This window comes from Arachis hypogaea, chromosome 16 (assembly GCF_003086295.3).
Source record: "Arachis hypogaea cultivar Tifrunner chromosome 16, arahy.Tifrunner.gnm2.J5K5, whole genome shotgun sequence".
Lineage (NCBI taxonomy): Eukaryota > Viridiplantae > Streptophyta > Magnoliopsida > Fabales > Fabaceae > Arachis > Arachis hypogaea.
This window is the reverse complement of record NC_092051.1, coordinates 147,969,032-147,982,979: the sequence shown is the minus strand read 5'-3', so window position 1 is coordinate 147,982,979 and position 13,948 is coordinate 147,969,032. Positions and strand designations below refer to the sequence as shown.

The 13,948-nt window shown below is 33.1% G+C and overlaps 2 protein-coding genes across 4 annotated transcripts; one reads left to right on the top strand and one right to left on the bottom strand.

Moving 5' to 3' along the window:
• Positions 1-1,634: 1,634 nt before the first annotated feature.
• On the top strand, positions 1,635-4,088 carry LOC112697727 (uncharacterized). Of its 2 annotated transcripts, none has more exons than XM_025751034.3 (3): positions 1,635-2,059; positions 2,496-2,575; positions 3,580-4,088. In XM_025751034.3, exons 1-3 carry the CDS (start codon positions 1,764-1,766, stop codon positions 3,969-3,971), a joined length of 768 nt encoding a protein of 255 aa, XP_025606819.1. In that variant the 5' UTR covers positions 1,635-1,763; the 3' UTR covers positions 3,972-4,088. The 2 variants fall into 2 exon arrangements, with proteins under 2 accessions (XP_025606819.1, XP_025606818.1); XM_025751033.3 differs by having other exon boundaries at positions 3,577-4,088.
• A 107-nt stretch (positions 4,089-4,195) lies between these two features.
• Positions 4,196-13,570, bottom strand: LOC112697726 (pre-mRNA-processing protein 40A). 2 transcript variants are annotated; one of them, XM_025751031.2, is made up of 28 exons: positions 13,413-13,570; positions 13,041-13,089; positions 12,466-12,804; positions 12,193-12,378; positions 11,342-11,409; positions 11,106-11,175; positions 10,157-10,209; positions 9,968-10,025; positions 9,572-9,882; positions 9,425-9,491; positions 8,875-8,973; positions 8,693-8,761; positions 8,541-8,618; positions 8,341-8,427; positions 8,235-8,269; positions 8,027-8,132; positions 7,458-7,538; positions 7,257-7,349; positions 7,132-7,185; positions 6,930-7,046; positions 6,747-6,845; positions 6,353-6,400; positions 6,162-6,254; positions 5,489-5,596; positions 5,331-5,395; positions 5,117-5,219; positions 4,637-4,945; positions 4,196-4,546 (listed from the first exon to the last, which is right to left on the bottom strand). In XM_025751031.2, the coding sequence occupies exons 1-28, from the start codon at positions 13,553-13,555 to the stop codon at positions 4,412-4,414; spliced, it is 3,123 nt and encodes a 1,040-aa protein (XP_025606816.1). In that variant the 5' UTR covers positions 13,556-13,570; the 3' UTR covers positions 4,196-4,411. The 2 variants fall into 2 exon arrangements, with proteins under 2 accessions (XP_025606816.1, XP_025606817.1); XM_025751032.2 differs by having other exon boundaries at positions 13,433-13,567.
• Between the last annotated feature and the right edge of the window lie 378 nt (positions 13,571-13,948).

Sequence of the window (13,948 nt, the reverse complement as noted above, 5' to 3'; positions counted from 1 at the left end):
TAACTTGACAAGTCACATCTTTACCATTGAAATCAATAAAAAGTAAAGAAACTCTATTTATTTGGGTAAATAATAGAGAATTGAATTAATTTTTTTAAAAATAATTTTAACAAGATTTGAATCCTATGCAAAATTGCAAATATCAACATTGTATAAATTATCGAAATAGTGTAAATGTTTTGTTGTCTGTCCGTGATGATTGTTGAAAGTAAATGAGTGAAAATAAAGTTTCAACATACATGTTTGTATAAAAAAGACCAAAGTGACACCTCATTTTAAAATATTCTTAATATATAACTACCATGCATGCATTTTATATTCTTTCTTAGCTTTCTGTCCTATATGATGCTACTCTGAATAATTGTTCTCTTTGTATGGACTGAAAATTTGAAACCAAGATTCTCTTGATCATTGGAATTAATCATTCTTGAATGGACGATACATGCAGTGAATCCATATTAACTAATAAGGGTAATTGAATATCATAGGCTGGAGGAAGTTTTTAACCTAAAAAAAATGACTGCTACATTAACATCAGACATATATGCATCCAAAAAATTTCTAGAAAGACACACATCAATATTACATCACTTTTATTATGTATTCGATATTTTTTAACTTTTGGCCGGGATATTTCAGTTAAACCACCATAACAATTATTATTTATTAAATGTGTGTTGATCACTAATGCACAATTATAAAAAGCAAAAAAATTAATTTAAATTTTATGATGAGTAAATCCATTATTTTGTTCTCAACTAAACATGGAGAATAGGCCAACGAGTTATAGTTCAAATGGTATAGTCTCCACATATTTACCTAGAGGTTGCGGATTCAAATTTCACTCCTAACTTTGGAAAAAAAGAGAAAAGGATAAATCGAACCTTGACATTTTAGTCCCATCTAAGTCCTTGATAATTTAAAAATATATTTAAGTCCCTGATATTTTTAAAATCTGGACATATCAATACATGAGTCTAATTTATCCAATTTTAAAAACTCTCTCAAGTGTGCATCCGTAGTAACCAGATCAGTACAACAGAAGTCACATTTAATTTTTTTGTTGAGTCTGGCAGACCCAAGTGAACATGAGGGATCGATACATCCAAGTTTGAAAAGGTCAGAAACTTAAATGTATTTTCAAATTCTCGAAAACTTAAATCTCGCGAATCAAAAGCTCAACGATCTATTTATCCTTTTCTCAGAAAAAAAGCATGGAGGATAGAGTTGTGTTTTGGATATTAAAATGACAAATTCATCCTTGATAATGTAAAAAGTTGACAAATTAATTCTTTCATATAAAATTTAACACAAAAAAATATACTATGTTTGACCTTTTTGAAATTGTGAAAAATTAGATGGATTATTCTTAAACATTTTTTACTAAATAAAGAGTGCTGCCCTTGTTAATTAAACAAATCTATAAATGTACTTATTTTTTTCGGAACGTATTAGCAATTGTCAAAATGAATTTCTAACCAATAAGAATTTGAATCTCTATCCTTATTTTCAAATTCTAAGAAGCTAATTCTATATGGGAAAAAAAGGAAAAAAATTTTGAAGGACAATTTGTGATTACTCTTATAATCAATATTGTTTGTACCTAATTACATTGTATGGTATCATTGCTTGTGACTTCATTAACTTCCAAAACATTCCATATATTATTGTGACTATATAGTGTCTGTCCTCAAGTTTCAGATATGCTAATTGCAACATCTTTTATTGTTACTTATTTACCCTTCAAACTTTAGCCTCCTTCTATGGCTTCATCAACAACCAAACCACAAAAAAGGATTAGAGATTTTCTCACTGAGCAACAAGAACCTTTCATATTAGAGGTTTACCTTCTTGAGAGACAACACTCTTCAAAATGGTGGAAAAGATTCAATGGAGATTCTGATGGAAATAAGAGTTCTAATGATGAGAAATCAAGAAAGAGAAAAAAGGCTATGCTTCCTTTTTACAAAGTTCTTCTACCATATGGAAAGAACGGAAATTCCTTATGGCCAAATAATAATGAAGATCACAATTTGTTTTCTACAGAAACTTTTCAGAGGTATATATCTAATCCTTAAATATGTTTTTTAACTACAAATCTTTTAAAGTGTTTAATTTGAATGCATCAATGTAAAAAAGTTTAATATAGATAATAATGTATTACCAATTTATCACGTCAACAAAAATATTTGCCTTAACTTTAACTATCTCTTATTTTAATAGTTATATAAATTCACAGAATACTATGTGCACACCAAAAATCAGCCACTATATATTTGTATAGTATTTGTATATGTATAAATATGTATGTTATATTTTAATATGTATATTATACTAATTGTTGATTTTGGTGTACGCATAACATAATATTGTTGATAGATTCAGAAATTTAATTGGATGACAATGTTGTAAGGTTTCATATGTAACATTTAGACTTAATCTATCTTTATTTTTAATTTTTAAATTTATATATTATTTTCTTTTGGTGTTATAAGCATTGGAAGGCAGCACCAGAAACGCATAGAGAGTAGCCTTGTTTCAATGGGAAAGATACCTGTATACAGAATTCCACATGGTAAATATCTTTGCCATTATCATATACAAACACAGCTTTTACTTTGGATATAATATTTAACCCTAAATATTTTGTTTCCAATTTATTGATTAAGATATGACTAGTTGCGGTTTTTTCACCGTGGATTTCAGTATAATCTCCCATGTTCAAATATTTCTTTCTTTACGTGTATATTCCCAAAGAAGAAAAAAACGGAAATAGTAAAAATATTGAGTCATGTTCTTTAATAGAAATGTTTTATTCACATTGTGTTTTAGACAGTCATTGACATCCGTGAACAATAGCTTAAATAAGTATGAATTTCATTATGCAAGTTGAATATGATTATTAACGAGTAAGTGTATAATTTGGTCCATAAAATTACAATTAATGCACATTTTACATCTTAAAATTTCAAAAATATCAATTAGTCCTTAGAGCATCTCCAATACTTAGTTTTAATTTCATTTTATTTTGGATTCCGCACAATACCACATAAACATTTGTGAGACCATATATCATAAAAATTGATTTGAAACTCAATTAAAATTCGTCACTCTAATGCTTGATTTCATTTCAATTTAACGACGTTACATAACAAAGTTACAATGTTTCATTTAATAGATTTAATAGATATATAAATGACAGTATTTTACTAATCTTTTTTTAAAATAATACGGTATTTCAAAGATTATATCAAATGTAAATTTCAATTTTAAATCAATTCAGTTACTATAAAAATCAAAATTGATACTAAAAAAATATCTTATTGGAGTTGCTCTTAAAATTATGTTTTGTAAGATATTTTAGTCTCTCACAAATCGGTACTATTTTGTTAATAAATCGCATTGCATGCTAATGTATCATTCAACAAAATTGATGGATTTATACTGTTGATGAAACCAATATGTTATTTTGACGTTTACATAACTAAAAGTGACATTTAATCTAAAACACTATGTTAAAATAACATGACTTATCATTGTATATGAACTCATGAGTATGATGTGCTGATGAAACAGTAGCTGCCATATGGAATTTACTTGGAGAGTCAGTGAAGAAAGAGAATTGTACCAATACCAATAAGCAATCAGCAGAGTTTCTTATTCGGCCAAATACGTCCAAAAAGGTAGTTCAAAAGATTAAAAGACTGCTATGTGCCCGTGAGAGAGATATTTCCATAGTGGTCATTCCAACTAAGCAAGAAAAGGTAAAACAATGTTATAAAGGACCCATTTGTGAGGGAAAAAAAGAATGCGGTCGGCAAGGTGCAAACCTCAAGACTATGGATTACTTGAGTTCAATAAACGAATGGAGGAACATGGAGGAACAAGTGAAAGCCATTAGTGTTGAGATCACTGACCATATATTGGAAGGTATTAACAACGAAATTGTATTAGAATTTATAGCAACTTAGGCAGACCAATCCTAGAGTAGAAATCAAACACACAAAAAGCTCTCCTACTTTGGAGAAATGATTTTAGTTATAGTTTAATTGATTTGGAAAACTAATTCAGATATAATCTGCTTATTACTTGCGTTTGGAAATAATTGTCAAATTATCCGCACATTGTTCAGCTTGTAGAACTAAAGTTGATTTTTTAAAATTTGGACTTGCAAATACACAAGTACTCAAAAAACTTCGTAAAAGTGGACATGTTATTGTTAATTGATAAATCCAAGGAGAACCAACAGATTCTAATTTTTTACATTTGAAGTCAAATATCCTAAACATAAATGTTCCCCAAGAAAAGGGGAGTTTAAAAGAACTAAACTAATATTAGACAACCCAAGTCTTGAAAGGATGCAGGCAAAGTTCTGAATCTCATAACTGCAAAAAGGTTAGCAACCTAGCGTCTAAATCTCTGCATCATCACCGAGTTCCCCGTCTTCAAGTTCTTCATGGCCCCCGGTTTTCCGGGAACCATCACGGTGCTCCCTCTTGTGTCTTCTATGCCGGGTTTCATTGTCTGATTCTGGAGAGTTTGCATGCTGCAAGATAGTTGCATTCATTTCACATGCTTATTCTAAAATGTTACAAGTAAAATCTAACAATCAAGATGATGCAGAAATATCAATGACCTTTCGAGATTTCTTTCGATCGCTGCCGTGCTTTCGTGATTTCTTAGACTCTTCTTTTTCATCCCTCTCGGAATCCACATCCTCTACACTGCTGTGTCGCCTCTTCCTGTGTTTCCTTTCCTTATCTTTGTCTTTTTTCTTCTCTTCCTTGAAACCATGGCTTTCAATATCTTGGTTTTCACTATCTGTGTCGTCCTTCTTATGCCGATCTTTAGACTTTTCTTTCTCGCGTTCTCTATCCTTCTCTTTTTTTTCCTTTTCCTTCTCCTTCCGTTTCTCTTTCTCTTCTCTCTCTTTCTCCTTTCTGGCCTGCAGATAATTTTTTTTTTTTTTGTAAGAATAAAATGCGGTGTATTGACCCTAGACCCTTAAAATAAGTTAATAAAGAAGACATATTTCTAAATTATGAAGCCATATCTTCTCACAACCAATTCAAATAAGTTATGAAACCAAAAACTCAGATAAATAAGATTTGCACACCTTTTCCTCTTCACGCTTGCGTTCCTTCTCTTTAGCTTTTTCCTTTAGGTATGTAATGTACTCCTCAAATACTTCTCTACTGTAGTTTTCATCCCCCATTGATCTATAAGTAAGTGTAGGACATAATCATCAAGAACAAATACTTCCAGGATGGACAACAACAGTATTCATGGCACAACCGACTCAGTAACTTGAAACAGAGAACAACATGTACCTGTACTCTTGTGTCTCCTCAACAAGTGGCTTGCAATCCTCCCAAGTTGAAGATGTAGTAATATCCTACAAAATTAGATGATGACACTTTCTAGTAATAATTTACCCAGTCAAATAATGAGAAACAAGAATTAGATAACTGGAAAAATCTTAGTTTACCTTGAATGTATATAACAGGTTAGTTAAGTCATCAGCAAGGCGTTGGCGCTTCTTAGCTTCTTTCTCCTCTTTCTCTTTAGCTCTCTCTAACAAGTCTTCGAATATAAGCTTTAAAAGAGAGAAAGAATCAAAATCTGATAATCCATGTTGCAAAGGAATACAATCTCCAGCATGCACATGTGACTCTAAGTTTATTGAAGTTGATCAAAAGAATGACAGAGAGACCCATACAGCAATTTAGTGAATGGGAAATTTCAAATCGCGGTAACTTGGACAACGGAAACATTTCATTTTATTCTGAGATAGTGTTTTTTCTTTTCTCTTTTCAAATATCAAATATAAATATCCAAGCAAATCCTCATAGAACAATATCCATAACGAACAGAGTTGAAACTAATGTAATAAGTTTCTTCACCACGTTGCTGATAGTATTAAATTTATGTAAGATTTCTGAAAGTAGTTTCCAATGTAGTAGCTAAATATTATACATCAAAAAATATAATACCCACAATTTCTTGCATTGTGTTGCCTCATTAAATTCCCTCTTTAGACATTGGGAGAGTAACTATTAATCTCTGATTTCCATAAAGTAATTTAACTACTCTTAAATTATTATATTTTTGGAGCAAGAAATGAAACTAAAATAACAGAAATTACAACCACAATACATTACCTTCAAATTGATCTCTGATATTGTTTCGCAACTAGCTTCTTCCAAGATAGCAGCCTTGAATTCCTCAAACACCGAAGTGGACACTACAGTGATCTACTTGATCAACACATGAAACAGAGAAGCAGCTTGTTCATCAAAATAAAAACTACGGATAAAGCAAAAGAAAAATATATTTGATGCTTAGACCATACCTTGCCTGACTTAATTATATCTTTTATCAGTGTCTTGTCTTCATGGTACTGTCAACACGGAAATTTAATACTTTAGGTTGATGTGAACATTTCAAAAATTTTAACAAATACGGTAAGTTAAACAGATCACTCACAATACTAGAATTTATTCCATTCCCAAATCACAAATGACCCGAGAAGATTCAATCAAAGAAGTTAATGGAGCTGGAAATATATGAGAAATCGTATTTTCTTAAATATATTTCAATTCAGACAATTATTGACATCAAACTCAGAATATTTGAACAGAAAAAAATAAAAAACATAAAATACAGAATTAAGTCTTGCTCCATTTGATCAGGATAAGAAACAATAAATATTCAAAAGAAATGACTCAAAATAGAAATTAGATAACCTGATTTTCAAGATCTTCTACTACATCCTCAAACAAATCCTTAGGAGTGGAACCAGATGTGTTCGATGCGACAGCTTGATATTGAGGCAAATCCCTAACCTGGGAAAATGTGAACACCAGAAAAGTATTTCTGTTACCATATTATTCCAGCTTTTCATCACAAACAATGAAAATATGTACTACCTTCAAGCAGTATTCTCTCCATTGAGTTTTAGCATTAAGAATTCCAGCAGCAACATGTTCTTCCAACAACTTGCGGAATGCATCACGATTTTTCCTTTCACCACGACGAACTCGCTCCTATATGTAGTCATATAAATAAATACACATGCAAACATATGGGCCAAGACACAACAATTCAACAAATGACATTTTAAGGGTCTACCTTCTGTACTCGTTTTTGCTCCTCTTCTTCTTTTTCCAATTCACGAATATAGTCCTGCCAATGCCAATCTCAGCACACAGATCTATGATATATGCCAACTATAACTATAACTATAACAGCTGTACCTGGAAAACAAGCAAGCGGTCAATTTTTTCAAGCCGTAAATATCTATCATCGTCCTCTAACCGATCTTGGACTTTTCGCCATGGACTGTGAACCTAAAATGAAACCCAAAAAGAGAAAATTGACTAAATTAGGACACGTTGAAGAAAATAGAAACAATTACAAGTTTACAACAGAGTTAAACATTTTTAAGTAATATGTACCTTCACATAATCACATGACTCCAAGAATTTCCTGTATTCTGCTAAATTCCGTCTGTGTTCCTCAGCAGCATTTTCCTTTTCCTAAACAGCATAACAAGGAATAAAATTTTAGACATCTTTGATTGCGAAACCCTAACCTCTGTATTGTTATATTTTAATCTAAACAGCTGTTTTTCCTACCTAATATTTTATAATTCTTCTCCCTACACCCAATATATAATCAGACAAAATCTATACAAATTTGAGGAGAATATGAAAAAAGCTAAAGTGGAACGCAGCGACAGCAACTAAGCCCGCGGGGGGAGGGATTTTCCCCCCAAATTCGGCTAGCTATGTGATAGAATCCCATTTCCCACATACTACCCCTTATTGCTAAGGGCTGTTGAAGGAAAAATTGGCATCACTAAGTAAGGACAATCCACACAAAGCACTCGAAAAATTTTATGCAGGCTTCTTGAGTTTATTATATATATATATATATATATATATATATATATATAGACTAAAATGAAACATAATACCTAGAAAGATTCAGATTACACATGTAAACAAAAGATAAAACCTGTCACCTTTCTCTCGAGTTCCACCATGTAGCTCTCAAATAAATCTTCCCTGTCCCTCATTTTGTCAACAGCATTGAACCGCTCATCATTTTCAAACATATTGATTGCTTTGCTGATCATGACAAAATAAATGTTAGGCATCTCAAGAAGGATTAGTTTAGAATAAAAATTATCTTAGTAAATTCATTCATAATCAACGAGGCAAGAACGGTACCTCCATCTCATGGATGAAGTTAGCTCCTTGCACTCCTGAAAAGAGAACATGCATTAAGAATTACTTCACATCAGCAAAACAACTTGAGATCATGTCTGTAACTTACTTCCAACATCTTTGTGAATTCTTCTCGAGCTTTTTTCTGCTTCATGCGTCTCTCTTCAGCCTCTAGCTTCTTCCTTTGGCCCAAATACTGAATATTTTAAATTAACCCATGTCAGACCCAGATGGTCATTGATATACATATAGAATATATGCACAACACAAGGGGCACATGCAATGTGCCACTGCAAGCTAGTTTCTCACCTCATTAAAAGCTTGTTTCCGCTCACCAAGTGTTTTTAGAGCATTGTATCTTTTGTCATTGATTATTTCTCTCATCGCCTGAGTTACAATTCAAAAATAGTAATTAGCATTTGAAACAAAAAGAGAAACTTAGAAAAATGTCCATTATTTACCTGTTCCCATGTCCAATCAGACTGAACATTAGCAGACTCCAATAGTGCCTTAAATGCAATTTTTGCTTCCTAAAGAGCATTGTGATTGTAGTTAATACAATAAAAATAAAAAGATAAAAACCGTGTCATGCATTCCAAATTTTCATTTGAATACAGTAAACAATATCATTTGGAGCTCTTACCATCTTATTTGCATATGCAAAGGTTTCTTTATCATTTGCTTTCTCCTCCGGCAGAGTCACATTAGCTTTTCCAGCAACTGGCACTCCTTTTTTGGTTTCCTGCAAGAATAGCAACAAAACTCAATGAGAAATAACTCGATGCTAGTTCTCAATCGCACAGCAAATCAAGACTGTCATAGGAATATTTGCTCACTTTATGACCTGGTTTTGTGTGTGTGTGTGTGTGTGTGTGTGTGTGTGTGTGTGAGTGAGAGAGAGAGAGAGAGAGAGAGAGAAACTTTTCCTACAAACAAAAGATCTAGGTGCCAATTAAACAATCCCAGTGAAAACAAAACTTTCTATTCGGCTATTACCCTGCCATACATGGTTTGGTGCATTTTTCAGTTGCTTAAATATTTTACAAGGGATCAAACCAAGGGTGCAAATTTATTCTAGTGTTCTGTTTAAGTTATCTTTTCTTTTTGAAATCATTAATTCTTTGCTCCTATACACTTGTATAAATGCAAGAAAACCTAAAAGCTGAGAATAGAGTTGGGGGGCGGGAGGTTACCTCTATATCTTGAACAGAAGCTCCACCGGTAGATGCAGCAAAATCCTGAGATGCTTGATTTTCAACACTGCTCAGGTAAGTTTTAGACACATAAGATAGCAACAGAAACTACCAAAAGGATAGACAAAAACAGAACAGAGTTTATACCTAGACGGTGTAGTGGTGTCAAGAGGATTTGCAGGTCCAGCTACTGCCGTAGACGCAGTTACCACAGTACTCAGTTCAGTCCCAGTGGTACTTGATAATCCAGAAACCAACTGCTGAGGACCAGTTGATGATGCAATTGGTGTGACAGAAGCTGGACTTGAAGCAAGCCCATTTGATGTCAAAGGAGTGTTTGAGCTAGCAGTATTAGTCACTGTTGATGGTGCAGCAGATGAAACAGCAGTATTGGATGTATCACTTGTTTCTAATTGCATTCCCTGGTTGGCAGCTTTCAGTGCCAATTCACGAGCTAACTGAATAGAAATATTGTAGTTTGGATTGAGAAACTTAATGTTTCCATGTATAGTTATAGAAATTTATAACATACATAATTATTACCTTAAGTTCCTCTGGTATTGACCATGTTGATTGCTGAGTAACCTTGTTGTAATAATACCTACAAGAAATCATGGTCAAAATATAGATCATAAGTAAAATTTTACAAATACGTGCCACAGAAAGTTCAGAAAAAAGCAGCAGAAAAATAGACTTTCTTAATAAAATTATACAACAAGGGATAAAACGCACTTTCTTCCATCTGAAGATGTGAATTCTTTCCAAACAGTTGATGCATCGGCCCTCTGTCAAATCCAGCAAAGTTAGAGATATTTGCAAATGCTAACCATAAACCATCCACAACAGATTATCATATCAAGGTAATAAATTAAACACATGCTGCTGTTAGAAACTAGAGGCATTAATTAAACAAATCAAGGGTCGAAGATAAAATGCCTGGAGAATACTGTAAGATGACAACATTGCCAATATTAACAGTTATAATATAAAATGCATAAAAGCAAAGCAGAACTTTTGACATGCTCATGCCTAAATAAATAAGCATACCTGACTGCAATTAAAAAACCAATTAAACAAGATCACGAAATGGGAAACAAGATACATAAACAAAGAGGAGTTGGAAGTGGTAAAACAGCAATAAGAAACACATAAATGTTTTATATTTATTTTATTTTTTTGTACACGTAGGAAGAGCCAAAGAAACTTACAAAGGGAACAAATGATATCATTCACACATCCCATATTGTTCACCCTTAAGCCACTGGAGGAAGGGGATGTGAAGGGTACAGACAACAATCAATTAATGGTAATTCAGATATACACCAATCTTGCATTTTAAGATTGTAAACCAAAATAAAAAAATAAAAATAAAAAAAGGGGTTATAAATAGCAAACTGTTGCCTGCCTCGAGAAAGTGTAACCACCGCCTTCACAGTGACCATATAGAGCAGTTGCTAAAATTTCGCCTGACTTGCCATGATATCTACAAATCAGTGGAAGCACATGCACATAAAAGGATATTCGCACCATAAACCTTTTTTGATGATTGAAATATTCAGATATGGTCAACGATCACATTAGAACCAGTTTGATTGGCCACACAACATTTTCAAGCATGTCGAACATATATAAAAATGGCATTCAAATTGTGTCAGCATCAGCAATCATCCAAACAACTCACCTCAATAGGTGACATCAGTTCCAATGGTTTCTCCCAACTAGATTGCCTTGTCCTCTTGTTGTAGTAATATCTGGTAAAGACGATCAAAGAACAAAAACTTCTTGTTATGATTCAAGATAATGCAAACTACATATGCAATCCAAATGTTATCATAAACTGTAAAAGATATTTTTCCAATAATGTAAACAGTAAAAGATATCATCTGTTTCCTCGAAAAACAAGATATTAATCAATACCTTCTGCCATCAGCTGCAGTATGCTCTTGCCAATCAGATGCTGACTGCTGGTTAGGGGCACTTGTTGCCTAAATTTGACAAAGCAACAGACCAAGAATTATATTAGATCATATTTCTCAAAAACTATAATATGAAAACATAATAATATTTTTTACCACCTTTAGTAGAAATCTGAATCAATGAATCACGTCTAATGTAAGCATCATAAAAATACTTTTATGAATTATAGAGATTTCAGTTAGCTTATAAGCTATGCTATCAAGGAATCCACTTCAATCCAATGATATCATAAGTTCATAACAAAAAGCCGACCTAAATTGATTGAAGTATACTAATACAAATCCTGGGTAATACATGCCACAACCTAGAGTAGAGTCCAAGGCCATTATAAACTGTTTCATTAAATTCTCATACTTCAAATGTGAGACTCATGTCCAATACCTTCCAGTGGATCCTAACAATTCCTCCAAAATTATGCCCATGACAATGATAGAATTGGTGAGAGAGATTGAGAAAAAAAGAAGATATACAAGGCACGCACATGTACATGTACATGAAAACTAAACCCGACATGGAGACAGACACAGCCATATCAATGTCTAAAAATGGTAGGACATGGTCATAAAATATAAGAACATAAATTTTCAAAACTTATACAATATTTAAGCACTCATAAATGTCAAACTACCAATATTCACTACTATCTAAGCTCTGCCAAAATTTTTGAAACATTCTTAGCATATGTTATTTGTGTCAATACTTGTTACAACTAGGTAAATAATAAAAAATTATAAATGTGATAATAAAACAAGTGATATGCATTAGAAACCAGGTAAGGATCAAACACTTACAGAATCAGTTGACGGAGTACCAGATGATTGCACTCCAGCCTGTTGCACTGGTGTAACAGTTGCAGCACTCTGAGAAACAGAGGACACCCAAGGTTGTCCAGCCGGAGGAGCATGCATTTGGCCCGATGGCTGGTACTGAGCCATTGCATTAACATTATCCTGCTGCTGACTATACGGTGGTTGAAACTGAAAACAGTACGAAACTGTATATCAAACCCGACTCTAATAATGTACAACCAATGTAAAACTACAAAGAAAATACGGCAAGCATACAGTATATGAAGAATGAGAAGTTGCTGCTGAAACAGCCAAGCTGGGCATATGACTGCTTAAGTGGGGAACAGTTGGCTGTGAATGTGGTGGGACGGATGTCGGGGGCCTATTTGTTTGGATATATTGCATAGGTATAACCTGCGACGAAGGTGCAGGTTGACCAGGCTGAATATGTCTTGGAGGCAACTGCTGCATTGGTTGTGAATACTGTAATTGCTGACTCTGACCAACAGGCATTGCAACATTTGAAGAAGGAATAGCATGTCCTGCAAGTCCAAATTGTTGGGAAGCCATTGGAGCAAATGGCTGACCTTGCTGGGCCTGAATGACTGGCCGAAACTGCAGATAAGGAGTTGTAAGAGTGATGCAAACTTGCAAAATATTCCCATATGAGAGCAAGAAGTAGTAGTTAACAAAATGAACAGTAAAGAGCAGCTAGTTCCATAAATAAGCACAATTAAATCCTTCAGCTGAATGTCAAATAAACTTGTTAAAATGTGGAATGATAGCGTAGCTGGTACATAGAGAGAATAGATTGATAAAACATTAAGAACTACTGATAAGAACATTTATACCTGCATACTAGGGGGCTGAGAATTATTGGCCATTTTAACAGTATAATCCCTGCGAAGCACAAATATATAAGTCAGTTAACACAAATTCGTGAAGCTTAAACACGAGTTTAGATGAACTTGAATCGTAAAGCTCAACTCGTAATACAGAAGAAACATTTGCAGCAAAGTCAAACCCTATTTTTGATTTTCCAAACAAGGAATCGGCACTCATTATCACTAACTCAAACAAAAAGAGCTGTTTATGAATTGAAGCATCAATAAGTGATAAGAAATAGTGCAACAATAATCGCAAAAGATGAATAATTCTCGTAAGAGAATAATAACATGAACAATTTTTTATAAAAAGAAAATTCCTAATCAAATTACACATACGATTGGTTTGATTGCGTTACCAGAAGAATTGCTGGGACTGCGAGAGAGAATCTTCTCGTTCTGTTTGCGGAATTAGGGTCCTCTTTCACTCTCTTTCTCTCTCTGCGCGTTTGAGGGTGAATGAGTTGTAGGTAGTCCAACATGGATGAACGGTTGGATCTAAGTTACTTAGCATCCGACGGCATATATTGACCCTCTGTGTTTGGAAAATTTAAATTAATATTTTAACCTCCGTATTGTGATATATTTGGAGATAGACCCCTTTCTACAAAATTCTTTAGTGAATTACATGATTGGGATTTCTTAGATTATAAAAATGTAACATTTTTCTAATTTAATTCCAAATATCACAATCTATAAACAGCTCCTTTTTTTAACCCGTATGATTGTACTAGAATTTTAATTAAATTTACTATTTTAGCTTTAATAAATTATTGTATTACCATTTAATCTTTTATTTGTTGAAAATATTATTTGTGCACTATTTTATACGAAATAATTAATTTAGTGATTAATTTATAATACAATGGTTGTTT

Bases quoted from the DNA above. Each gene is read 5' to 3' on its own strand.
- LOC112697726 (XM_025751031.2), bottom strand. From the start codon at position 13,555: ATGTTGGACTACCTACAACTCATTCACCCTCAAACGCGCAGAGAGAGA. The intron at 11,410-12,192 runs GTAAGTGTTTGA...TGTCAAATTTAG, and splicing joins GTACTCCGTCAACTGATTCT to GCAACAAGTGCCCCTAACCA. The intron at 8,133-8,234 runs GTACCGTTCTTG...TGTCATGATCAG, and splicing joins ACTTCATCCATGAGATGGAG to CAAAGCAATCAATATGTTTG.
- LOC112697727 (XM_025751033.3), top strand. From the start codon at position 1,764: ATGGCTTCATCAACAACCAAACCACAAAAAAGGATTAGAGATTTTCTC. The intron at 2,060-2,495 runs GTATATATCTAA...TGGTGTTATAAG, and splicing joins TCTACAGAAACTTTTCAGAG to CATTGGAAGGCAGCACCAGA. The intron at 2,576-3,576 runs GTAAATATCTTT...CTGATGAAACAG, and splicing joins TGTATACAGAATTCCACATG to TAGCTGCCATATGGAATTTA.